This window comes from Amblyomma mixtum, chromosome 10 (assembly GCF_055824585.1).
Source record: "Amblyomma mixtum isolate Tamu chromosome 10, ASM5582458v1, whole genome shotgun sequence".
Classification (NCBI taxonomy): Eukaryota; Metazoa; Arthropoda; class Arachnida; order Ixodida; family Ixodidae; genus Amblyomma; species Amblyomma mixtum.
In genome coordinates this window covers 159,187,301-159,213,901 of record NC_143021.1, presented here as the reverse complement: position 1 = coordinate 159,213,901, position 26,601 = coordinate 159,187,301, and the positions used below count along the sequence as shown (strand labels likewise).

Below are 26,601 nucleotides of genomic sequence, written 5' to 3'. Positions count from 1 at the left end.
TGCCGCAGCTGACATTTTCAGTGCATCATTTCGTGCATCATTCACGCAATACATGTGTGATCATTTCTGCATAACATTCACGTAGTACAGAGGTATCAGTCTGTGCACAGAGAGTGCACGCAATTTAATGCATGCACGATGTACCTTCCAATCGTAGGTAATTGCACAAAAATGGTTTATTATTTATGTAAACGCGTGAAAGCAAACCGCTATCACGCAGTTTCACTGTCCATGCTGCTATATGCGACATCAATAAAATTCAGTTGACATACAGCTGCATAATCGGTTCCCACGATGTGTCGACTCTGCGGACCAAACCCGATGACTGCTTCGTCAACAGCAGTGACTCAATCGTTGTTCATGATCCACGCCCAACAAACACAAAACCTCCTCAAAATCTCCCAAAAATAACCCATCGGGACATTTGGAATCTCCCCAGGAGGTGCTCATTTTTCCCGAACACATCCAAAAAACGTCCCCACAACTAGCGATGTCCAAAAAGTTGTGCGTCCCATGGAGAGCCCCAAAAGGTTAATGCTCGATTTCTCGGCTCTGGTTCAATAAAATTATTCCTCCTTTTTCATGCAGCCTGCAGGCGCACATATTTGCCAAATTTTAGGCGCATACTTACTTTACAGGTGATGTAATTCACCTGTCCACTTGTGTGAATGCGTGCTGGCTCGGCCGTTCCGCACTGTGAAATGTCCTAGCATTTTACACACAAAGGAAATATTAATTCAAAAAGTCACCCCATCTTGCCCATATATAAGAACAAATAGCAGCGCCACACAGAAGTCATTTCAGTTTACTAGCCGTACTCTTAGCACTTGTCAAGGGCGTCCGCAGAACTTTATCCAGGGGGGGGGGACACCTGAAGTCCGGGGATGGAGACGGCGGTAGGTTAGCACCAAAAAGAAACTAGTGCATAAACAATATCCGTAATTCCAGGGGGGGGGGGGGGGGACCGCCCCCCCCCCCCCCCCTTCCGGACGCCCATGCGACTTGTAGCCTGTTGTCCATACCGGCGACAGCACCACAATCAAAATGCAAGTCAAAGAAAAACAATACAGACGAATTGAAAGTCCGTGCTGAACAAAACTTCCGGTCAACGGCGCAAATTTGAATGAATACAAACAGCAGACGCAAACCCAGTCAAAATGCACTACAGGAATTTACGACAGAAAACTTCTGTAGTCTGTCGTATTTTGGGCATGTAGTATTTCTGTAGTCTGTCCTCTGTAGTCTGTAGTGTCGTACTTCTGTAGTCTGTCTTCTGTAGTGTAGTATTTCTGTAGTCTGTCTTCTGTAGTGTAGTATTTCTGTAGTCTTTCTGTAGTGTAGTATTTCTGTAGTCTGTCTTCTGTAGTGACGTAATTCTGTAGTGTCGTATCTCTGTAGTCTGCCTTCTGTAGTGCATTTGTGTAGTGTGTTGTATTCCTGTAGTCATTACCAAGTACGCTTTATTTGTCAATTAATATGCAGCTACAGAGCAGCAGTCTGACTCTGAACATTCGATGCATTCCTGCAGTACAGCCAGGTATAAAAACGCCTCACTTGGAGCAAATCGACTATTTATTTACATATATACAGAATTTTTCTTCAGCAGGTCTCTCTTGTTCAGACTGTCCTAGGTGAAGAAAAAGAACAGTGATATATATAGTATGCATACACAACAAATGCATGCAAATGTTACAAAAGTCATACAGTGGAATCTTGATTATGCATTCCCCTTTCATGCAACGATCCACATTTAACATCAAATTGGCACGGGCCCGACGTAAACCCATAGGAATAATGCATTAAAGCCTCAATTATACAACTGAAGAATATGCACACGCCGCTTCATACGATGGCTGGCGGGAACCGTCCGGAATGGGAGAGACATTGGCATGCAGAGCACTTTACTGACAGAAGTGACGTCAACCAAGCTGTTTCCAGATAGAAATCAAGATGCAGACGTGCATGCAACGTGTGACCAAGTGCATCATGGCCTGTAATGACTGTTCTGCCAACGGCTCAGAATGAGTCCGTGCATGCAACCCGCATCTATCAGTGCGAGGCGGTCCGCCTGGCCCGTTTTTCCGCGCACTTCACTTACGAAGACGTTGCGGGAATAAAAACTGCACGTTCATACCACCATAAAGTTATTGTAGAGGCGGTAAAAAGAGTAGACATTTCTGTGATCGCTGGTGGCTAGTTCAAAAGCGCTTCTCGCTACACCTTGAGTAAAGCACATGTTAGGCCTACAACACCAAGCAAGCGGTGTACTGTCAGCCGGCAGAACGCACATCACTGCAGAAATCGTGCCAAAGGTGGACATTGCGCTTTCTTTTTTCCTTTAAGATACGAATTCTTAGTACAACATGAACTGGTGGGCGAGTTGGTCTGACATGTCTTAGTGAAGCAGCGCAACGGCACAAGGCCAAGGGAAGAAGGGGACAAACAGCGCTGAACTGACAACAAATGTTTATTCCGGATGCTAACAGCATATATATACTCTTTTGCACCTTAGAAAAAACAAAGAAACAGAGAGCAGCAGAAAGTATCAATCCCAGTCATTGTGCGCATGCAGCTGTATCGCGTGTACATCGATCATTTGAAATCAGGAAGTTGTGCTCTTTCACCGAGATGGCAACGGAAGGAGTGCTGATACAATTCACACCCAGCTTCATGATCTCAGATGCCTCAATAATCTCTCGTGTAAGCTTATCCTTGTGTTTGGTAACAACTTGGCTGTTTTTGAATTCTGGGTAACATGAACAGTCACGACAGTGAGTACCTATGTGGCGGGCCGCGTTCTTGACATTGTTTGCGTGCTCTTCAAGTTTTTCATTAAGACACCGGCCAGTTTGGCCGATGTATGACCCACCACACTTCAACGGGACTGAGTACACCACGTTGTCTTGGCATGGCACATACTTCATCCTGTGGTTTTTCTTGCAATTATGACCAGATTCCGATCTTTTATCCGGGCGATTAACTCTCGCACACAAGCCACTCAGTCTGACAGGAGCCGAAAAAACAACATCTACTCCTGCCTTTTTGCCTATTCTCTTCAAATTGTGGGACACAACATGAACATAAGGTATTACTGCCAGATTTTTTTGCTTGGAATGGGGGACAGCTTTGCCCTCCTTCAGCTTTTTCAATATCCCTTCTGCTACTGATGCCAGAATATGAAGGGGGTATTTTGCGTCTGTTAGCCTATCAACCTGATTGGAGAAACTAAATTCAAACTTGTGTGGGCAGGATTTTTGCATGGCATTTTGAAAGCATGACGCCACAATGCCTCTTTTAACAAGCTTCGAATGGGCTGAGCTGCATGGAAGTAAGGGCTTTTTACCCCTAGGATCAAATGCCCAGCATACATGGAAATCAGTAAAATATAAGGTCAGATCAAGGAACTTAAAGCGATCATTCACAGCCACTTCATGCGTAATTTCCAGCGGCGAAAGCACTTCACAGAATATCGCGCACAGGTCATTCACTTCCGCAGCGAAGCTAGCCGGGTCACAATCTAGTAAAATTAGGTAATCATCTACATATCGGAACACTCTTGCAAGTGTTGAGCTCATGAGTGATTGTTCGAGTGCCCTGTCAAGCTTAGCAAGGAACATGTCACTTAGCAATGGAGCGATGCAAGATCCTATGCAGATCCCATTCTTTTGAACTGTTTTTATTCAAAAGAATGGGATCTGCATAGGATCTTGCATCGCTCCATTGCTAAGTGACATGTTCCTTGCTAAGCTTGACAGGGCACTCGAACAATCACTCATGAGCTCAACAGTTGCAAGAGTGTTCCGATATGTAGATGATTACCTAATTTTACTAGATTGTGACCCGGCTAGCTTCGCTGCGGAAGTGAATGACCTGTGCGCGATATTCTGTGAAGTGCTTTCGCCGCTGGAAATTACGCATGAAGTGGCTGTGAATGATCGCTTTAAGTTCCTTGATCTGACCTTATATTTTACTGATTTCCATGTATGCTGGGCATTTGATCCTAGGGGTAAAAAGCCCTTACTTCCATACAGCTCAGCCCATTCGAAGCTTGTTAAAAGAGGCATTGTGGCGTCATGCTTTCAAAATGCCATGCAAAAATCCTGCCCACACAAGTTTGAATTTAGTTTCTCCAATCAGGTTGATAGGCTAACAGACGCAAAATACCCCCTTCATATTCTGGCATCAGTAGCAGAAGGGATATTGAAAAAGCTGAAGGAGGGCAAAGCTGTCCCCCATTCCAAGCAAAAAAATCTGGCAGTAATACCTTATGTTCATGTTGTGTCCCACAATTTGAAGAGAATAGGCAAAAAGGCAGGAGTAGATGTTGTTTTTTCGGCTCCTGTCAGACTGAGTGGCTTGTGTGCGAGAGTTAATCGCCCGGATAAAAGATCGGAATCTGGTCATAATTGCAAGAAAAACCACAGGATGAAGTATGTGCTATGCCAAGACAACGTGGTGTACTCAGTCCCGTTGAAGTGTGGTGGGTCATACATCGGCCAAACTGGCCGGTGTCTTAATGAAAGACTTAAAGAGCACGCAAACAATGTCAAGAACACGGCCCGCCACATAGGTACTCACTGTCGTGACTGTTCATGTTACCCAGAATTCAAAAACAGCCAAGTTGTTACCAAACACAAGGATAAGCTTACACGAGAGATTATTGAGGCATCTGAGATCATGAAGCTGGGTGTGAATTGTATCAGCACTCCTTCCGTTGCCATCTCGGTGAAAGAGCACAACTTCCCGATTTCAAATGATCGATGTACACGCGATACAGCTGCATGCGCATAATGACTGGGATTGATACTTTCTGCTGCTCTCTGTTTCTTTGTTTTTTCTAAGGTGCAAAAGAGTATATATATGCTGTTAGCATCCGGAATAAACATTTGTTGTCAGTTCAGCGCTGTTTTTGTCCCCTTCTTCCCTTGGCCTTGTGCCGTTGCGCTGCTTCACTAAGAGATTCTTAGTACAGATACTGCAACCTGCTTCTGCGTAGTGACAGCGGTTTTAGAGAAAGTTTGAACAGAAAGACATGTCGCTGGCATGGCCGTATACTGTGCACTGCACATCTCCGAAGGGTTGTAGTAGTCATATTCCTGGCGCGTCGTTCATATTTTTTCGAGATTCATCCGACAGCTACTTAATGTGCAGCAACAGAGCGCTCGCCTGCCTTGTCTAAAGCCGCCTCTTCCACGCTGAAAAGCCTGGCTGTGTGCGGTCTCAGAACAGTCTGCTAATGTGGTCCATAAGTGCTGTTAACAGTCTGGTTCATAAATATAATCTTCTGTGCGTCATCTCAGTAGCAGACTATCCTTAAGCAGAACTTGGGTAAAGCAGTATCTCACTATAGTAGGCAAATTCCAGTGCGATTTGCAGGTTATTCCAGTGCCTAAGTGTACCATACAGACAGTTAGGAAATACAGTCAAGTTACGAGTTTTGTAAGCACATGAGCTTACCCAATCTATTCATGCATATAACAAGAGACTATTGGCTTGAACAGATATTTACCGCCGCAGGCCACAGCACTTCTGTGCCAGGTAGCGCGTCACCTTCTTGTGGTACTTTTGGAGATCCTCAGCCGAGCAACCCTTCAACTTCAAATAGTGCCAGAAGGAATCTGCACAGATGGGGTAATAAGTAATGTTAGTGTGGTTGAATATAAAAAATGAGAGGATCGAATAATGAGCATTAATACACCTAACATAGGTTGTCAGTTCGAATCCGTGCTGCAAGAAAGGCTCTAACTTAACTAGTAAGTTTATGCTGCACGACAGGCTGAATCGTATGACACCATCTGGCACATTCATGCCAAACGGTTCACCCACTAATTTTACAGGAATGTCGTGACTAAGCAGCCAGACTTTAATGCCTGCCAGACAGATATACATATACTGATCGATATAGTTTAGTTTCGAGCTGTGGTGCTCGAGCATCACACTGCCACCTGCTATTATTTTATTCCATTATCTAACCACCTCGGCTCCCATGGCAACTACTGGGATACACTGCTGCATTGGAGGCTGCCAACTTGGGTTCTATCCGTGGAATCAGCACAACTCAGGCTCAAAACGCAACCAGGCTGAGAACGCAACGCAATGCTCTAAAATTACTACCTCGGGCTAATAGCTCTGGGAGCAAAGCTTCACACACTGGTGCATAATATTATACTTCAGATACATCCAGCAAAGCAGTAGAGAGAAAAGCCCTTTGATGAATAACAAAATTTAGCTGGAGTTTAAAAACCCACTTGCACTCTGCGTAGGTTTGGGACTTGGGGGAAAAAGAGAGGTGCAGGAAATTGCAAAGGTTTTCAAGCAATTTCAACAAAATTTCAAAAATTATACAGCCCCTGAATTAGGGATGGCATACATCAAAGTGGTGACAAATGGAGTGACAAAGTTCCTTACACAGTGTGTGCACTGATGAGGAATGAGGAGGATTTGGTGTTTAACTGGAAGATTAACAGCAAATAAAGTTTATTGCGCATATCTGCTGCCTATGAAAGGCTAACCGCCGAATTCAGAAGTGCGCCTCAACTCGATACTCCGTCTCCACTCTGTGGAGTGGAGAAAACAACTGCTCTTCCATTTGATGGGCAGTTAGGATTGAAGAATGCCACTCGGCATTTCTTCAGACAAGGAGCTGCTCTAGAGACCTTCTTCCAACTGCCGTCCCTCGAGGAAGCATGAAAGGCAAATGATGATGAGAATAAGGCGAAAAATTGCCTTTGGCTACAAAAAAGCATGGCATGGCTATTATGTGTCTGTTTTATCACGCTGCACCACCTTAAGAACACAAAGAACCTCACCGTTTATTAGCCTAGTAAAACATCTTTTGCAAGCTGCCTGACGAAAGCAACAGAGAAAAACTACCGGAAACGCTTGCACATCTGGCAACCTTTGCCACCAATGATGTAGCGTCTATGTAGGCATTTACGAATGGTGTAAAAACTGCCGTTCGTCAACTTGTGGGAGGCTGCAGGCCAGCGGCGAAGCTGAGAAGTACCAAAATGGGTTTGGATTTATGGGGTTTAATGTCCCAAGTGACTCAGGCTATGAGGGATGCCATAGTGAAGGGCTCTGATAATTTCATCCACATGGGGTTCTTTCACGTGCACTGACATCGCACAGTACACAAGCTTCCAGCATTTTGTCTCCATCAGAATGCGACTGCCGCGGCCAGGATCGATCCTGTGTCTTTGAAGTCAACAGCTGAGCACCGCAACCCCTGAGACTGCTTCATCATCAAATTATGCATTACATAAATGACACTGCATCACAGAAAAGGACTAACAGTCATGGCCAAACTGTAGTTACAGCCAAAAGTTGGCACCGTGAACCTGCTCCCCACATCCAAAAGCTTAGACAGCTTCAGCCAACACACAGGAATCAGATTGTCTCCCAAACCCCATGACACTGCCTCCCAAAGAAGGTGGCAGCCAATAAGTGGGCAACAAAAAAGTAAACTGTGGGTAACAACTTGAACGTCTTGCATCACGCTACAAGGTGATGTGAAATTTGAGGAAAGGCCCCAAGAAGCACATAATTTTTAGATTTTCAGAGCACTCTTAGCCCTTTAAATGCCAAATGTTTTCCTAAAAAACATGCCAGAAATTTTAAGGAATCAATTTTTTTGTGTACATTATTCTTGAAGCCACTTCATTGCATACACATGGGTAGCTGCAGAGCAGTCAGCTCAATGCACCGATTGTGGTTGACAGCACTCAGACATACAGACAAGGGACAGAAACAAAAAAGATGATGGCACAGGCACTGAACTTAAAACTTTTCCCAGAACTGCCGACATACTGCATAAATACCCACACCACAGGCACCAACACGCAGCGATTTATGCACTCGTGGTAACAAGAAGTGGTATGAGAAGTAGTGGAAAAACAACAAAAGCTAGAAGCAAAAACCAGAGGACACAGCACAGGATAAAACCAGAACAAGGTGAGAGAAAAATTTATAAGCAAGTCATTTTTAAAAGACTGCCAACAGTGGATAGGTTTGACCGAAAGAATATTTAAGAACTGGTCTGATAAAATGGAACTAAAAAACCTTATACACAAACACAGACCAAGCCCAGTGAAAAAAAAAAATGAAGGAGAAATGGCAAGAAAAAACACGCAATAGAAGCAAAATGGCGATTGGGTAAGCAAACGAGAATTAAGCAACAAGCGAAGGTGAAGTGTGCTAAAAATTAAAAGGATAAAAGGGGAATAAAAACGCGCATGAGCCACAAAGGTGAAGCCAACAATTAAGATGGTTAAAAGTGGAAGATGACGTACAGTGAAGCCGAGAGATAAAATATAAAAAAGTGAAATTCAATAACCAGTATGAAGGCAAAAATCAAGGAAAAACACCAAAAGAGGGAAGTTGGCAGAAGAGGCAAGGCATGTAACACACATGTAGAACCAGGGCTAGATCAAGTACGTCCACAAAGAAGGCAATCCTCCGAGTGAAACCAAGCGTGTTCTTTACATTCACCCCGGAGCCTGAAAATCTCTGCGGCTTCCACCATTGCATTGCGTCAGCTTATTACGGGGCTCTATTAACACAGTGGCTTTCTCGAACTTTGGGCAGCATGGCTTTTTTGCGTCCCATTATCAGCAGTGGACTTGCAGGTACCTAAGAGATGTACCCGATAAATCAGTGTAATGCTCTCTTAGCCTTCCATTGATGCCAATGTATACCTTGCAGCAAGAAAAAGGGATTGAGAAAGCACTTCTTGTGCATGCCACTAAGGGTTTCTGTGCAATGCAGTGCAGCCTGTTTCTTTTTTCTTTTTCATTGACGATCCTAGAGAGGTGTGATAGGTGATGGGGGGGGGGGGGGCGGCAGCAAAAAAAGCATCTACTCTATCTCTCGAATTTTCTAAAGGTAAATTTCACAGAACCTTAAGAAAATCGGAGAGAAAGCAGGAGTAGACATTGCCTTTTCTGACCCCCTAGCACCTATTGCAGTTGCGGAATCCTAAATGAAAAAAAAAGACGCTGCACCACGCAGCACAGAAAACCCTTAGCGCCATGCGCGGAGGGCATTTAATCAATCCTTTTGTCTTGCGGCAAGGTATACATTGGCATCAATGAAAGGATAAGGGAGCATAAGATTGATTTATCGGGTACATTTCTCGGGAATCTGCCAGTCGGAAAGAGCAAAACCACAAAACTATCACACAGAGGCAGGTGACAACACAAGGCCGTACTGACAACTGAAAATTTATTGAACAGCAGTGCTTATATAGACAAGTCACGTGTGTAATCTGCAAACAATCGTAAAGAGGCAAAAAAATTCAATGGCAACCATAGAGCTGAGCAAATATGACAATCACCTGCTCAAAAACGAAACAAAAACAACCGGGGGAAACACAGACAGAAACGCTAATTTTCCTGAAAAATGAACACAGTAGGCGTGCTGACACACTTATCTGGCTCTGACCTCAAGATGGCAACAGCCTCGACAATTTCTCTTTCCAACTGCTTCTTTCTTCATCCAATAATCTGTGTGCAGTTCAGTTTGGGATAGCAGTCTACAATGAGACAGTGAGTGGGACGGCAAATGCCTCCGGGTCTACTCAAGGAACACGCATACTCTTGCAAACAAATGTGTAAACATCTACCACTTTGGACGATATAAAACTGGCCACAGGTGAGGGGAATCTCGTACAACATGCCCGTTGGCGGTACTTTTTGAATGCCTCATGCCATGTGCAACGGGGGTGGTGTACACGATTCCTCTCAGCTGTGGTCGATTTTATACCGGCCAAATTGGTAGATGGTGAAACACTCCCTTGCAAGAGTATTAGCATTCCTTGGGTAGGCCCGGACGACCTTGCCTGCCTGTCCACTGTCCCAGTTGTAAAGACTTAACCTAAACTGAACTGCACACTATTATTGGATGAATAAAGGGCCAGTTGGAAAGAAATTCTCAAGGCTGTTGCCATCCTGAGGTCGAAGCCAGATAGGTGGGATAGCACGCCTTCTGTGTCCATTTTTCAGAAAGAATTGGAATTTGTTTCCCTCCCTAGGTTGTTTTTGCAATGATTGTTTGCAGATTACATGCGCAACTGATCCATATGAGCACTCATTTCTTCAATAAATGTTCAGTTGTCGTACCGCCTTGTGTTTTGCCTGCCTTTGTCCCATTCTGTTTTGCGGTTTTTCTAACGATTTCCAACCAACTGGCCTACAAGCACGTCCTAAATCTGCAAGTCCATTGCCAAAACTGTGACCGAAAAAAGCCATGCCACCCATGTTCGAAAAAGTGCCATTGTGTTAAAAAAGCACCAGAATAAGCCGACATGAACTGGTGGGAGCCGCCGGGATTCTGAGGCTCGAGGATTAATGGGCAAGAACACCCTCAGAAAAAAAGATTGCCTTTCTTCAGGATGTTTGACCTACCCCTGGTTTTAAAAACATCTTGCATGCCTTGACTTTTCTGCCAACTCCTCTATTTTCGCGTTTTTGTTTGCTTTTATCTTTAATACTAATTGAATTTCACATTTTGATATTTTATAATTTAACAAAACTTCTGTTTGGGCTAGATGGTGCATAGCTATAAATGAAATGAAATTTAAGCGCACACGAAAAACGCACACAAGAGGAGATACACACAGGACAGGCGCTAACTTCATCTGATTTATTCGCAGGTAAGAGAGCGAAAATATACAGTCGACGACCGAAAATTCGGACGCCTGATTTTTCGGACATGCTTGATTATTCGGACTTTTTCGCGGCACCGCGACATGGCCCATAGAGCCAATGTGTAAGAGCGCTTGAAATTTCGGACGCACCGCAACTGACCACTCGATTTTTCGGACCTCGTTCGCACTCGCCGCCAGTACCCAAGCCGCCATATAATGTGTACAGTGGAACCTCATTAATTCAAACTGCAGGAGAGATCGAAAACTTGATCAAACAAAATGAAATTCAAGCTAAAAGGGAGCCTCTTAACTTACGACGCTGAAATTCTGCGCGAGTCGGCACATTGCGCTCGCGTGTTTTCGAATTCGTACTGTCCTTGAATGTCTTCCGCCGCACGAACTTGAACCGTAGTCTGAGTTCACGGAACTCATCTATGCCGAGTCTTTAGTCCCGAACACGGAACGCGAATACGATCGCGGAGGCTACGCGCACGCCGTGGCCTCCGCGATCGAAGCGCGCGGCGCGCCGCCGGATCTTATCGCGCCGCCGGATCTTATCGCGGCCGCGATCTGCTCCGGCGCTGCGCCGTTCGCGGAGGCCACGCGCGCGCACCGGAGCTTCCAAGTGCCGTCTATGGATGGCGCCGTGATCATTATCATCAACATTTTTCTCGGTCGCGATTTTCCGCTGTTCACATCGGCATCAGTATCGCCAGCTCCAGCCTTTCGTGGCGTGTCAGCATGCGTGTTAGCGCGTTCGCCGTGATAGTGGCTTTCGCGTGCTGCCGCCGAGCTTCACAGTTTTAGCGCGATGGGCAAGCACCTTAAGCTACACGGCTGGGAGTTAGCTCTCGAACGCGGTCGGTAAGCGTGCGAAGGGCGGGAAATTCGACGTGGCCGAGAAGTGCGTCCGATGATGGTGCAACCAAAAGAGAAACACAAGCTGCAAAAAGCGCGCTTTCCGAGTCAAGCCGTGCGAGTTTCCTGAACTGGAAGAAGAGTTGCTCCTCTATGTGATGGAATTTCGGAACAACGGCTACGCGTTGACAGCGGACATGCTGCGCGGCTTCTTTTGGCATGAGCGTGCATCAGAGCGCAGCACCAGCTCAGGAGTCTAAATACTTCGCGAGTGACGATTGAACGTAGAATAAATGTCGCTCATTCCCTGGTTGGTGTGCTTTTACTTTAAAAAAATTTTTTTTTTCGCATATCGCGTGTATGGGCCGCACCCCGAAAATTGGCCTTCGAATCTGGAAAAAAAAAAGTGCGGCCCTTATACGCGTTTATACGGTATTTCGCGCGGCGAAATATAGTCATGAGGAGCTTTAGAATGTGTGCAATACAATTGGCCGCTTTCTCCGGCATAGTGGTAATAAGTTCGTGATTTTTTCGGTGAAATTTGATTTTCCGGACTGCCCGATTTTTCGGTCGTTTTCGCGGCCCCTAGAGAATCCGAAAAATCGGTCGTCGACTGTATACATAAAACGAGGCATGCGCAGTAAAGAAACAGATCGTCATATCACAATGCGTGCTCAAGGTATCTGTATTCTGCCTGCAAAAGATTAACTGATGTATCACTCACACAGTCATGCCCCCTCTTCCTGATGTGAAATGCTTCTAATAATTCACGTGCCGTCTTATCACCGCTCCTGCCAAGAATCTTTATCTCCTTCAGCTGCGGCTCGGCTCTGCAGTTCGCACAATGGTCAGCCAAATGTGTCCCTCCACCCCTTAATGCCCGCAAATGTTCCCCCGCCCGGTCATTGACACACCGCCCAGTCTGGCCTATGTAAGCCCTACCGCAGGTCAAAGGTATCTCGTAAACGACACCGGAACAGCAGTCGACATACTTCTTTGAGTGCTTCTTCCTGCAGCCACTCTTCTTTTCCGTGCACGAAATGCGTGAGCAAAGGTGGGCAAGTTTCTTCGGTGCGGAGAACACCACAGGAACGCCGTGTCGGCTTGCCACCTTCTTCACATGATGGGCAACCTTGTGGATATACGGAACCACTACTGGTTTAAACGAGTTCCTTTCTAGTACGTTCGCTTTGGCGAACATGACCTGCTTGGTTTTTCGAAGAAGGGCCTCGGCCACAGAAACAATGACCGCGCCGACATAGGTACATAGGCACGTCCTCAGTAGGTACCTGCAGAAACACCTAGGCTCTCTACAGGTCCATGACCCCTTTACTGTAAAAAACTCGCTGCAGGTTGTACAGTTTCTCGAGGGTAATTCTGCAGTTGGGTATATGTTCTCGGTAGATGTGGAAGATCTGTTTTATTCTGTGCCCCACGATGTTTTGTTCGGTGATGTTAGGAGCGCGATAGAAGAAAGCGGAGAGGTGGAGTTCCAGAACTCATGCGGTCTTACAGTGGACAATTTTATGCGCGTTCTTGAGTTTTATTTAGGTGTCACTTTTATCTCTTTTGAGAATAAATTTTATCGTCAGAGACAAGGGATCTGCATTGGGTCCTGCGTAGCCCCTGTGCTTTGTAACCTGTTTTTAGCTTTTATTGACCGCGCCCTTGAGCAAAGCTTTAATGGGAAGGGAGTGCTGAAAGTTTTTAGGTACGTAGACGATTTTCTTATTGTTTTGAAAAAACTAAACAACATTTCTTACACCGAAGCAGTTGGCAGCATCCTGGAGAGCTTTCAGCAGAACGGGAGGGGATTGAGATTTACGCACGAACTCCCTTTACAAGGTTCGTTGCAGTTTTTAGATGTCAATTTTACTATAGGAGTTGATCATGTTTGTTGGGAGTACGCTCCGAGGGCACAGAAAGAGCTTTTACCTTTTGATTCCGCTCATTCCAAAACAGTTAAGAGGTCTATTGCCGGCCTATGCCTGGGGTCTGCTCTCTCGAAGTCGTGCCCGCGTGCTATGCAGTGTAGCTTTAATAAGCAAGTACGCCGGCTACTTATGGCTGGGTTCCCCTGCGCGGTCATTGTTTCTGTGGCCGAGGCCCTTCTTCGAAAAACCAAGCAGGTCATGTTCGCCAAAGCGAACGTACTAGAAAGGAACTCGTTTAAACCAGTAGTGGTTCCGTATATCCACAAGGTTGCCCATCATGTGAAGAAGGTGGCAAGCCGACACGGCGTTCCTGTGGTGTTCTCCGCACCGAAGAAACTTGCCTACCTTTGCTCACGCATTTCATGCACGAAAAAGAAGAGTGGCTGCAGGAAGAAGCACTCAAAGAAGTATGTCGACTGCTGTTCCGGTGTCGTTTACGAGATACCTTTGACCTGCGGTAGGGCTTACATAGGCCAGACTGGGCGGTGTGTCAATGACCGGGCGGGGGAACATTTGCGGGCATTAAGGGGTGGAGGGACACATTTGGCTGACCATTGTGCGAACTGCAGAGCTGAAGGAGATGAAGATTCTTGGCAGGAGCGGTGATAAGACGGCACGTGAATTATTAGAAGCATTTCACATCAGGAAGAGGGGGCATGACTGTGTGAGTGATACATCAGTTAATCTTTTGCAGGCAGAATACAGATACCTTGAGCACGCATTGTGATATGACGATCTGTTTCTTTACTGCGCATGCCTCGTTTTATGTATATATTTTCGCTCTCTTACCTGCGAATAAATCAGATGAAGTTAGCGCCTGTCCTGTGTGTATCTCCTCTTGTGTGCGTTTTTCGTGTGCGCTTAAATTTCATTTCATTTATTGATATTTTATCTCTCGTTTTTACAGTAGCTCATCTTCCTCCTGTAGCCATGTTAATTCTTGGCTTCACCTTTGTTGCTCATGTGCATTTATTCCCCTTTTATTCTTTCAGTTTTTTAGCTCACTTCACCTTTGTAGACCAATTCTTGTTTGCTTGCCCAATCACCATTTTCTTTTCACGGCATGTTTTTTCTTGCCATTTTACTTTTATTTCACTGCCCTTGATCTGTGTTTGCGTGTAGTGTTTTAGTTCCGTGTTATCAGACCAGTACTTGAAAATTTTGGTCAAACCGTTCCACTGTTTCACGTGCTGGTGGTCTTAAAAATGACTTGCTTAAAACTATTCCTTTAACCTTGTTATGGTTTCATCCTTCCCTGCTCTATAGTCTTGGTTTCTGTTTCTGGTTTGTGTTGTTTTCCCACTATTGGCCATATCACTTATTGTTGCCACGAGTGCATAAAATTGCCACCTGTTGGCGCCTGTGTTTTGGTTATACATGCAGTGTTTCGGTGATTCTTGAATAAATCTGTAGTCAGCACCTGTGCCCTCACATTTTTTCTTTCTGACCCCAGTCTGTGTTTCTAAGCTCTGTCAACCACAAAGGATCAGACCAACTAGACCGACAGCTTGTCCTATTCAAGCTCAATGCGTACTTTTCAAAGAAATGCTATGGCGAAAACACTGTACTTACAGTAAAGCCTGCTTGACTGAGCGAATACCACTGGCAATTCGCAAATTCCCAGCCTGCTCCTGATTGCTGGCTCAAGCCGCACGCAACTTTGTGGCTTGCACGACTTCCACGCAACTCTTGGTCCCTTGAAACTGAAACATAGAGGGATGAGTGAGAGATATCAGATTTGATATGCTTGTATTGCTGCAATGACTAAGAAAAAACGATATTTTCCATAAGAACAATTATTATTTCACACTAGCTTCGCAGAGTAAACCTCGTTTATCACGACCTCGTTAACACTGACATACTGCACAGTCCCAGCCTGACTGCATCTAGTTCTATGGTGTCATATGCTTGTTAGCTATGAGCCCTTGGCCTTGCACCGGTTAATACAGACAACCACGGAATGGGCAATCAGCTCCGACCTTTTGAGTCATAGATACTCACAAGCTCAGTGGTCCCAGGGGTTCTAGAAATATTGGCAGGGCGACACAGTAACAAGCATTCCGCACCACTTGCTCTCGCTTCATTGCAAAAAAACTCTCACAGCAGACCTGTCCTCCATTTTGCAGTGTGAAAATAATCAAATTCAAAGCATGCACACAAAATGTGGACCTCTCTTCGAACAGAGCTTCAGAAATACGGGTATAATTATTGTAATTAAACCTACCTGCAGTTTTCAATTTATCCTAAAATTTTATGCAACTCGACAAGCAATAAGCATTAAAAAGGAATTAAAATAGCCAGCACTGTTTAAACAATATAGCTACGAAGAAATACGAGACGTATCCACTACTCTCCAGTGGTTCTTTAGCTTCATGCATTATCAATCTAACACTTTCTTACAGGCACATTTGCACGTGAAACTTGGGTTTAACCCAATCTTGATGAATCTTTCTGGAATGCAACAATCAGGAGAAACCAGTTTTACTCAAAAACAAAGGGCCCTATACAATGCATCACAAGGCCGGCTAGGCGCACTCAAGACTACAGCCCCTTCCACAAGTCTCCAATTTGCCTGTCCTCTACAAGTTGCAGGATCCCTGTCCACTGCTTGTCGAATTTCGCTATCCCGCCTTGCTAGTTCTCCCACTGCCCTTCTCAAACTCTTGGAATTCTGTTGCTCTAGCAGATCATCAGCTATTGTATTATTTTTTGTTTTAGCACTACACACTCCATGCCAACAATGCTGGATAATGTACTTTAAATAGGTTTGTAGAGCGTGCAAGTGGCTTGCAGCTTGACGAATAGGTGAGAAAAAAACGCGGAGCCTGACAAATAGGTGTGAAAAAAACGTGGGTTATTTGGAAGAAATGGGCTTGGGCAGGAGATGTAATGCAAAGGCAAGATAACCAGTGGTCCTTAAGAGTGATAGAGTGGATTCCAAGAGAAGGCAAACGTAGCAGGGGGCAGCAGAAAGTTAGGCGGGCGGATGAGATTAAGAAGTTTGTGGGGATACGGTGGCCACAACTGGCGAAGGACAGGGTTAATTGGAGAGACATGGGAGAGGCCTCTGCCCTGCATTGGGTGTTAGACTGATGATGATGACAACCTGGTGAATTTGCCTCGCAACAACCGCTGCAGCCTGATATTTTGTAGAGCAGCACAATGGCCTTCATTTTTTGAGTGGTGAAGTATTCAAATAGCATTTTGTTTCAACCATGAGTGTAAAGGGAAGACATTTTATGTTGCACAAAATGAAGGAATTACATGCATACTGGGCTTTGGAAGAATGCCCTGTGGACATTACAAAACACTGCCATCCTTGCTTTATCTCTGCCAGGTAACAAAATTCATTATTCTCCAAATACTTTGGACAAAGACAAGCTGCCGTGCACTCATTCGAGCTCAGTGGACTTTCCCTCAAACCAATCTTCAGTAAATAATATCAGGATTAGGCAAAAGTAACTGTAGTGTATTTCAGTGAGTCAGTGCCTTTTACAGAAAGTTTTGGAAACAGAAAAGTTTATGAGCTTTGTGAGCACATGATTGCCCAATCTATTTACATAGTCAAATGGGAAATTTGCCTTCCTATTCAATTTATGCACATTCAAACAATATTTACCGCTGTAGGCCACATCAGTTCTGTACCAGGTAGCACATGCCAAAAAAAAGCCTTGATAGCGTAATAAGTAATGTGTGGTTGACTATAGAACTTAAAATCTAGACCATATCTCTTGGATCTAATCTTGACATATTTCTGCATAATACTATACTGCAGATACAAAAAGCAAAGCAATAGAGAGAGACAGAGAAACTTTGCTAATGAAATGAACAAAATATTTACTTAAAATCACTGACCTGTTACTCAGCATGAGGGAGGAAATAAGAGGGAAAGACGAAGGAAAACAGGTGCAGAAAATTGTTAACGTTTAGAAAATAATAAATTTAAACAATTTTTGGAAATGATGTATTCATTACTTTACTTGGTTTTAAAGGGTTTAATGCCACAAAGCGGCGCAGGCTATACAGGGCGCTATTGTAGAGGACTGGAAAATTCTTTAGGTGTGCTGACATCACACGGTACCTGGGCCTCTAGCATTTCGTCTCCATTGAAATGAGACTAGTACAGCTGGAATCAAAACTGGCTGGAATCGAACCTGCCTCTTCCGGGTCAGCAGCCAAGCACAATAACCACTCAGCCACCATGACGGCTCCCATTTGGGGTGACATGCATCAATGTGGTGACTGACGGGGCTGACAAAGTTCACTTCAGAGAGGGTGTGCATTGATGAGGTTATATAGTTCAATTCTCCCTGTGCCACATAATTAGACAGGTAAAAATTTATTATGAGCATATGCTGCCTATGGCAGGCCAAGAGATGTAAGACACAAAGCATATGTCCATAAAATGAAAGCAAGAACAGCACAATTTCCTGCTGTGAGTAACCGCTCCACTATCCAAAAGGATAGCCAGCTTCTTTAAAAAATGTATGTCCTGCCTATGTCCATTTATGATTCCCGCTCAGATTTTAATTCGCATTTATTTCCAACCAACTCAGTTCTCTCCCAATCTCTTATCATTAACCCTATGATTTTCCTGAGTGGTTCACCGCACTGTTCTCAATTTTAAGCCCTTTGTAAAGTACCCCACTTTTCCCGACAGCTTAGCAAAGGCAAGGCAGTTTAAAATTTCTTTTTGAGCATACTGCAAGGTGCTGCTCGTAACTTCTGAGTGCATGCCTAAGGCAATAAACCCCTTTCTTATTCTCCCAACCATTTCTTTCAAATGCTCTATATCTGTGCATGACCTGGCCGAGGTGTATTCTGTTTCGACTTCCAGTACCTTACTGCATTTCATAAAAAGGCCTCTTTCCTGATTATTAAGTATTGATTTAGCTCTCATTTTCACACTGAGTATTGATGTCCTCAATCATTTGCAAGAATTCATCACGTATACTACAACTCACCATTAATACTACAATAACATGAAATCAAATATAACTGAGCGGTTCTCCATGAGTCTTCGCATTTCCTGAACCAACCTGCTGCTATGCAGAGAGGGTCACCTCGTCTAGCATCATCACATCTTGTTCAGGGTATGTGGGTTGTGCAAAGTAAACAACAGTTGATTTCAGGTCACTGCAGTCAAAGCTACAAAGTAGCTGGTGCAATGAAATGTTAGTTCTAAGAAGGTCTGCTCGTTTTTTTTTATGCAGGCCCAAGTGAACACAGGCTAAACTGCATGCTGTTTGATGTCAGTGCAGGATAAAGATCCCCAGGTGGCCAAAATTATTCTGCAGCCCTCTGCTACGGCACCTCTTTTCTTCTTTAACTCCCTCCTTTATCCCTTCCCTTGCATCATTGTTCAGGTGCCTATCAAGATGTGAGACAGTTACTCTGTCACTTCCTTGGCTCAAAAACCAATTTAAAATTTTTCAAGGATACTGTCAAGAACGTAGAGGTACAAACTGTACAGTATAACCACATGCCACAGCAATAAACCAGCAATACATCTGCGCTGACAGGAGCTTGCCAAGTACGCTGCAAGGATGCTATGCCACACAAGATTTGGTGTCATCATACAATGTTACTTTACTGACTGACATTTCAATGTACAAGCACTAAATACCATTAAAGTATTATTGTACAGCACAACGTTTTTAAAAGATAAACGAACATTTTGGCCCTTTTAGAGGACACACATGCATAAAAGGCAACAGGTGTGGAATAGTCACTGCACCTGAAGCAGGCTCAACTTTATAATAACAGCGCAGTGTCAAGAGTTACATGTGCGGCTATATTTCGTACAAATTTGCAGTTCATGTAATAAGCTGAGGTACGGCTGTAAAGTGCATGTAGAGTTCTGCATGCATTTTTAAACACAGCAGTGAGCCTATGTTGAAAATATTTTTCAAAACAGGCAGGTAAGGTATGCGTAACTGAAAAAGATAATTACCATGAATGGCTTGGAGGGATGGCACAGCTGAAGGCAGGAAGCACGCATGGCCCAGCAGATGCTGGCAGCTGGCAACTGCAGATAAATACGTCCCAACCAACAGCTGTCAGTGCCAGTGACAATGTCATGAATGACGACAAAACAAACTGTCGACTGCTTCAGAAACTAAAATGAGGTATTAATATAGGAACACAAAAAGCAATGAGGTGGCCCATGACAAAATAAATAAGGAGATTGTATGTGAAACACCCATACACATTCTTTGAGTACATTTACATGACTGTCATAACCACATTGAAAGATGAGCTGGCTGGAATACCGCTTTATTCTTATGCATGATGAAAAGAGCCCAACTATTCGAATATAGCATGCGCAGGCTTTAGTTAATTACTATTAGGGTGCCTTGCACCAGCGTCTAATGTATTCTTAAATTGAACATAGCACCCAGTCGACCAGTTTACCTTGCATAAATGAGAAGAGAAAATGCAAAAGACATGCATTCAATACCAAGGAGCCCGATATCTCACGTCACAACTGAGCATGATACGAAAATTAGTAGTGCATTTAACAAATTCCACACAAATAAAAACAGCAAAACATTTGTCGAGTGGTAATGCAAGTAGGGGCAAGAGCAAAAAAAAAATACCGAAGAACACTGGTGAGTGAGGTGCAGGGAGGTCTGTGGGTAGGGTTCCGTGCCTGGGAACAGTTCCGAGCGCGGAGAACTGCTGCCGGCAGTCAACCAAGAATAAATAAGAGAAAGTGAAAATGAATAACAAACCATCACCAATTGCGAACGACCTGAAAGCGGGCCGCATAAGCGAGGCATACAGCAAAAAGCTTGAAATCCCAAATAAGTGTGCAGTTGCATCCCCAACAGTTCAGTGCCCTGAAGGAGAGGAAGCATGGACGCCTACAGTTCAGGGAAGACACAAGAACGACCTAACTGACATAATATTGCCAAATTCTGTTCCAATGGGGAAGCACAGATAAAAAGTTTACAAATGACTAGTACATATGCGCCAGCCTTCCAAATGCGATCACTGTCTTCAAAATAATTTGCATGACGAATATTAAGAAGTAAGCACTGATCCGATGAGCACCAACACCGAGCAAAACCATCCGTCGTCTGTTCGCAGTTCGCCTAGCGCGAGTGCTTCATCGCGCAGCACTGCCGCTCATAATAATCTTCTAAATAGCACAAATCCATCCGATGGGTACCAGCCGCGAGCAAAATCACCCGTTGTCAGTTCCCTCGCCTGTTCTCAGCTGTCCACGCAAAAGCGCTCTCACCCGCGGCACTGATCGTCGTCTTCTACGCAGTACAAATCCATGCCAGTTGAATGTAGTAAACATTGTAGTTTTTCGCAGCGCTAGCAAGCGACCGCATAACTCTGCTGTGATCTCTGGTGGCATTTTTATTTACCACGGCACCTGAGTACTAAACGCAGACTATGAAGCAAGACTTGTCACGCAGGCTATACGTCCGTTCTTTTCAGGCAACGCATTATAGCTGAGGCAACCGCACGCAGACTGCCTCCACTGCCATCCCTATATAGCCGCACACTAATAACGCGTGTGAATACAGATCAGTAATAGAGAAGCGGTGACGGTACTCACCAATCATGCAGCTCATCCAGGCTTAGTAAAACCGCGCCGTCGTCTTCATTGCCTTTCCAGATGACAAGACGTCGTAGCGCTGCCTTTCTTCACGGCTTTGCCCGTCCAAACTCACCGATGTTGACTGGGCGTAATACTCGTCGTTGGCTTCCAAAACACACTTCTGTTCTTCACACATGTCCGCCGCACAAGCACTCAAACAATGCCATGAAAATCCAAATAACACAAAACGTGAGGCAACGCACGCACTGACATGGCGCCGGCGTCAGCGGCTTTGCCCTTGTTTTTGCGTCGTTGAAAAACTGCAACTCAAATGCGCTTTTTTACTACTAATATTTGAATTATGTTCAGAAGAAAAATATTTCAATTGTTTTAAATTTATTTTTTTATTAAGTGCGAACATTAAAGCGCTTTTAAATACTTTTGTAGAAGCTGCGATCCTGTGATCCCATCACCCAGGGTGCCCCGGATGTTCTAGCAGACGATGGAGCAGACGACGGCGCAGACGACGCTGTTGACGGAATGAAATTTCGTTTGCTGCCAGCTAAAATCTCTTAATTGCGACAAAACGGGCAAAGAAATGCACCGTACCTCAAGCTGGTGCATATCAAGGATATGTTGGACGTGAGCGGTAGGACTGAGAGCAGCTGCGATGCATTACTTTGACTGACGCGGGCATGCTCGACGGAGATTTACACGAAACTGAGGGCTTAACTGTGACCCGTACAAGCGGATAACTTTGATATCAACTGCTTTGCGAAACTACGCCGATAGTTGCGTCACACTTTAGCTGATATGCAACAGCGGCTCGCACTCGCCGCATCTTGCTCGCGTGTACTTTCACAATTGAGCAAGAGCCCACATGGAAGCCGATAGAAGCAACTGTGTTTTCGAGTTCAGATTGTTCCGCGAAATACGAGCAGCTTGTTTTAGCACGCACTCGAATTGTAGTTCTCAGCCAGTGCGTCACGAGCGGTGACGATGGCCTCGATGACGAGCGTAAGAATCACCTTAAGGTGGCCGCAACGAAGCCGGTTTCCCAAGCGTATACAGTGAAAGCTCGTTAATTCGACCCCCGTTAATTCGGAAAATCGGATAATTCGACGCGCGCGCGAGGTCCCTACAATTATACATAGGAGTCTATGGGGCGAAACTCTCGTTAATTCGAACAAATTTTGCCGTGCGTCGGTTAATTCGACTTCACTCCGCAGCCCGCCAAGCCGGTTTGCCGAGAGCAAAAAGAAAAAAAAAAACTGCCATGAGCGGCGCTACTGTACGGCTGATAGGCCATCCGTATGGTCATATTATCATCCATCCATCCATCCGAGGAAGCGAGTTAGCGGCGGCCGAAGCGGCTGGCGTCTTTTTTTGTGCTTTGTTGTGTCGCAGCAGTCGCTACGATCGCGGTTATTTACGGCGCCTTTTTTGGTAAATGCGCGCTTTGTCAGCGTGTTTACTGCGCTGCTTGTTGTTGCTGTTTTGTTGCGACTGAGAGAAGGGTGAAAGGAAATTGCAAGGGATTGCCTACTGGCTCAGCCGAGCCACCACCGCTGCCATGTGCAGATAGAGGAGAGTTAAAAGATCAGAGGAAAGATAAAGAGAAAAGATAAGACGCGCGTCCCAGCAACAACGCCGTCCCCGCGAACGCTGGCTGAAAAAACAGATAAGCGGGGAGCCGCGCTCCCTTCACCTCCTCCCCACCTCCTCCCCGCGCTGCTTTCGGGTGGGTAGCGCGCAGGGCCTGCGCGCCTCGCCTTTGTGTCCTGTCAGCTGACTGAGGATGAAATAATTAAAGTGACAGGCGCTGACAACGACGACGATTTACGATTGTGAGCAGTTGTCCCAAATGCCGAAGTGCACGGTGAAAGGAGCCGCAGAAGCCTTGTCTGTGCGGGAGGACTTCTGTGAACAAATCCCTGACGGCGCGTGTGCCGCGGAGCACCTGGCAGCTGTTAGAGCTATCGTAGTCGCTCAAATTCGCTCGAAAAAGCAGACGGTGATTACAGATTTCCTTGCCAAATAAAGGTATACGTCCTGTTGCGGCAAACATTGTTTTTTGTTGTTCATTCGAAAATTCGACATTCGGATAATTCGACAATTTTTCGCGGTCCCATCAGTGTCGAATTAACGAGCTTTTACTGTATGTGAGCTAAAAGTTGTTTACCTGTGCTGCAAACGTGGGCTCAGTCGCAGTCCAGCCGCTAGCTGCTCAGTTTTCCAGCCTTGCGAGCCCAAGTCGCTGGCTGCTGAGCATTGCGGGAGCTGAGCTTTCAGAAATGACACTGCCCGCGAGCGCGCCGGGCGACAAGTTTGCACTGCTCCCTGGATGTCGTATTCGTCGCTAAGCCTGGCAGGTTTCATATCGATGCCAGAGCTGAGAGTGCTTTCGAACTGGCTAGCGCTGAGGTGCTACTCTCTTCACTGTACGTTGTACTGTGAACCATGTCTCGTAGTGAAATAAAGATATGCGCGGTTTCCGCGCTAACGGTGACGTCGAGGACGAGTTTAATAAACGCTGTAAGGCAGCAGATATTCGATGCATATATGTGTGCTAAATTTGTTCACCTATGCTGCATGCAAACGTGAGAATAAAGTCTCGCTCAGTCGCAGGACAGACGCTCGCTGCTCGATTTTCCAGCCTTGCCTGCTCAGTTCGCAAGCTACTGAGCCAATCATTGAGCGAGCCGAGCTTTCGGCAACGACGCCGCCCGCGGGCGCGCCGGCCGACGAACTGCGCGCTGCTCTCTAGCTACCCTTGTCGTCGCTAAGCTTAGCCGATTGCACATCGACGCCTAAGCTGAGTGCGATTCGGAACTGGCTAGCACTGAGGTGCTACCCTCGCCACCATTTTACTGTGAGCCCCGCGTCATAGTGAAATAAGCTCGGTTTCCGCGACCCCTTCAGGAGCAGAGCTAGCAGAAGCCAGGCGAGCTGCAATGGGCAGCAGAAGCGGCTGTGGGAGAAAATTTGTTTTGCTGTTACCGCTTCTACCAACAACTCGATATTGGCTAACGATACTCTATCCCAGAGCTTAGTAAATAGACGTGAACAAACAATACCAGTGAATTTTTCTGACGCCGGCTTCCAGGCTGGCAGGCCGGTCCCGAGAAGAGCGCCCTTACGCTTGCATGGCAGTGGCGCACGTCAAAACCGCCCCGACATTCTACTCTTCGCTCAGGTTGTCGTAGCACACTGTTAATAGCGAGGGACCAGAACACTTTAGTGGACCGAGCGTGAGGGACCAGAACACTCTAGAGGACGAGGCGCGAGGGCGCAGGAGACTGAACCAAAGCGCGCGATCGACTGACGTCAGTCCCAAGACTTCTCATTTCACGTGAGAATCAAACGAGCAGGCGAGCTGCAGGTCACTCTTGTAGGTGTGAGGAAGTGTCGTGGAGCTGCTGCCCGATCGCAAGCGACTGCTGGCCGCATGACCTTTGCTATTGCGAGTGTGAATGGACATTAAACGCACGTTTACAGTAGGGAGTCACAGAGTTCGCGCGAGTTAATTAAGCCCCTTGGTCACGGAGGGGGAGCCCCGAACTAATACATCCTCATGGGGAAGTCACTCACTGACCGAATTCTTGCGGCGCGACTTCATGTCGCAGAACTCGCCACCCAATCCTTGGCGTCGCGGGGTAACGCCACGTCGACTGGCAAATATTCGGGTTCTTGCTCCTCCGGGAAATTACAGCGCAGGCGCGACGCAACGGTCCACGCGCGCGCCCTTTCTAGGCGTCCGTGTTCAAACACGCTCATGGCTGTACTAGGCCTTAGGATTCGTACGCTGTCTCTATATTTAGCGAGATGGTTGTGTCACTGTCATGAAATTTTCAATGGAAGCAATGAACGAAGTCGTACGTAAGAATATATATATATTTTTTCATATTTTATGATGATCTTGCAGCATGCGCGGCTAAAAACTGAAACGTGGAAACTTGATATGGGAGTCGCCTTGATCATTTATACAGGCAACAGGTCATGCGTGCGTAACATACATGCTGCCTTTGTGATAGCAGGACGATTACTGCGAGTAATCTTCCAGCTTTTTCGCCATCAGGTTACTCTCATTACGTGACGTTAAGCGACGCGTATATGTGACCTTAGCCTTTTCTCCGCATGTGGTAGTGGGTACAGTATGTTGCGAGACGCACAGGTCACAGCAGCCACGAGTACACTGACCTTCAGTAGCGCTATTCGTCATGCTCGCGCCGGATGGAATGAAGACGCTCGCGTGGCTCGCAGCATGCGCAAGCACTGCCTCATTCACAGGCACCGCTAGCATTCTCGCTGGTGCATATGCTTTCTCTTGAGCATGGTCTTCTTTCGCTCACACTGTCATGTGCGAACTGAAGGGAAGATTGATTGCGAGCGGCGCCTCTCATCCCCGCCAATTTTCGTGCGGCCGGTAGCTAGGTAGGGAAGCGAGTTGCAAACTCGAGTCGCGTTTGTGAATTAACACTTCATTTAATTCCCTCGATGATCGTCGCCAATCGATCAAAGCAAGTCGCATCGTCTTCGCGGCTCGCCAAAGTGCAAGCGATTTAACACGAAATTGGTGAATGTCCGCCTATCACTATCCCACGATGGCGCTACAGAAATTCGAGATTTCTGTAGAAAACCACAATTACCATCGACTGCAACCTCTAACACGACACTTGCCTCCACAGATATTTGTCCCAAGACAGAACCCACGACAGATATTTGTCCCAAGACAGAACCCACGACAGGTATCTGTCGCAAGACAGACCCACGACAGGTATCTGTCGCAAGACAGATACCTCGACAGGCTGTAGTGTCGCGCGACTGAACCCGCGACAGGCAACTCTGTCGAGGCACGCAGGCCCTGTCGCGCGGCACGACCCTCCCTGAAGCACGACAGCACCTACGACAGAAACCTGTCGCGCGACAAATCCTGCGACAGGCACCTTCTGCACACTACAAAATACAGGAATGATGACTGTCGTGCGACAGAACCCACTACAAACACTTTTGTCGCGAGAAAGAACCCACGACACGAGCCCCTGTCGCACGACACAATGCACTACAAGAGAGCTTGTCGCGCGACACAAAATTTTGTCGCGCGACAGATACGCGACAAAAAATTCTGTCGTGCGTTTTGATCGGGCAGCCGTGCGGTACATGTGCGCTTGGAATGTATAGTCGCATAGGCACTCGGGAGTTGAGGCTCTGCGTTGCTCTCTGAATGTTTTTCGGTTTTGTATCACCTAGTTACAGCTTTCAGGCTTGAGAGTGCTAAAGTGAGAGTGAGAAAAAGCCCACTTCAATTAAAATTCGCGTTTTATTCGCGGTGTGTGTTTATGAAGGGCACAAAAGCACAGGTTGGCGAGAAGTCCGATGTTTTGGAACTTTGCAACAAAAAGAGCACTCGATCGCGAGAGCCGTGAGGGAAAATTTAATGAACCGAAAGGTTCGCTCTTGCTGCGACACCACAAAAAAAATATTTAGCAGAAAACACAAATTGTGCTGAAAATGCGATTAATGAAACAAAAATACAAGTGCTACTTCAAATCAATTTTATTCAAAAGATCTGTTAAAATATAGAGGAACGTGTAGGGAAATGACCTAGA

At 45.8% G+C, this 26,601-nt stretch overlaps 1 protein-coding gene across 3 annotated transcripts; it reads right to left on the bottom strand.

The window, feature by feature from the left end:
• Positions 1 to 1,554: 1,554 nt before the first annotated feature.
• Positions 1,555 to 21,377, bottom strand: LOC149327501 (uncharacterized). 3 transcript variants are annotated; one of them, XM_089562434.1, is made up of 6 exons: positions 21,011 to 21,377; positions 20,037 to 20,118; positions 19,391 to 19,465; positions 15,010 to 15,140; positions 5,510 to 5,618; positions 1,555 to 1,622 (listed from the first exon to the last, which is right to left on the bottom strand). In XM_089562434.1, exons 1-6 carry the CDS (start codon positions 21,024 to 21,026, stop codon positions 1,577 to 1,579), a joined length of 459 nt encoding a protein of 152 aa, XP_089418560.1. In that variant the 5' UTR covers positions 21,027 to 21,377; the 3' UTR covers positions 1,555 to 1,576. The 3 variants fall into 3 exon arrangements, with proteins under 3 accessions (XP_089418560.1, XP_089418561.1, XP_089418562.1); XM_089562435.1 differs by having other exon boundaries at positions 20,037 to 20,115; positions 21,011 to 21,375; XM_089562436.1 differs by having other exon boundaries at positions 1,555 to 1,627; positions 21,011 to 21,374.
• Between the last annotated feature and the right edge of the window lie 5,224 nt (positions 21,378 to 26,601).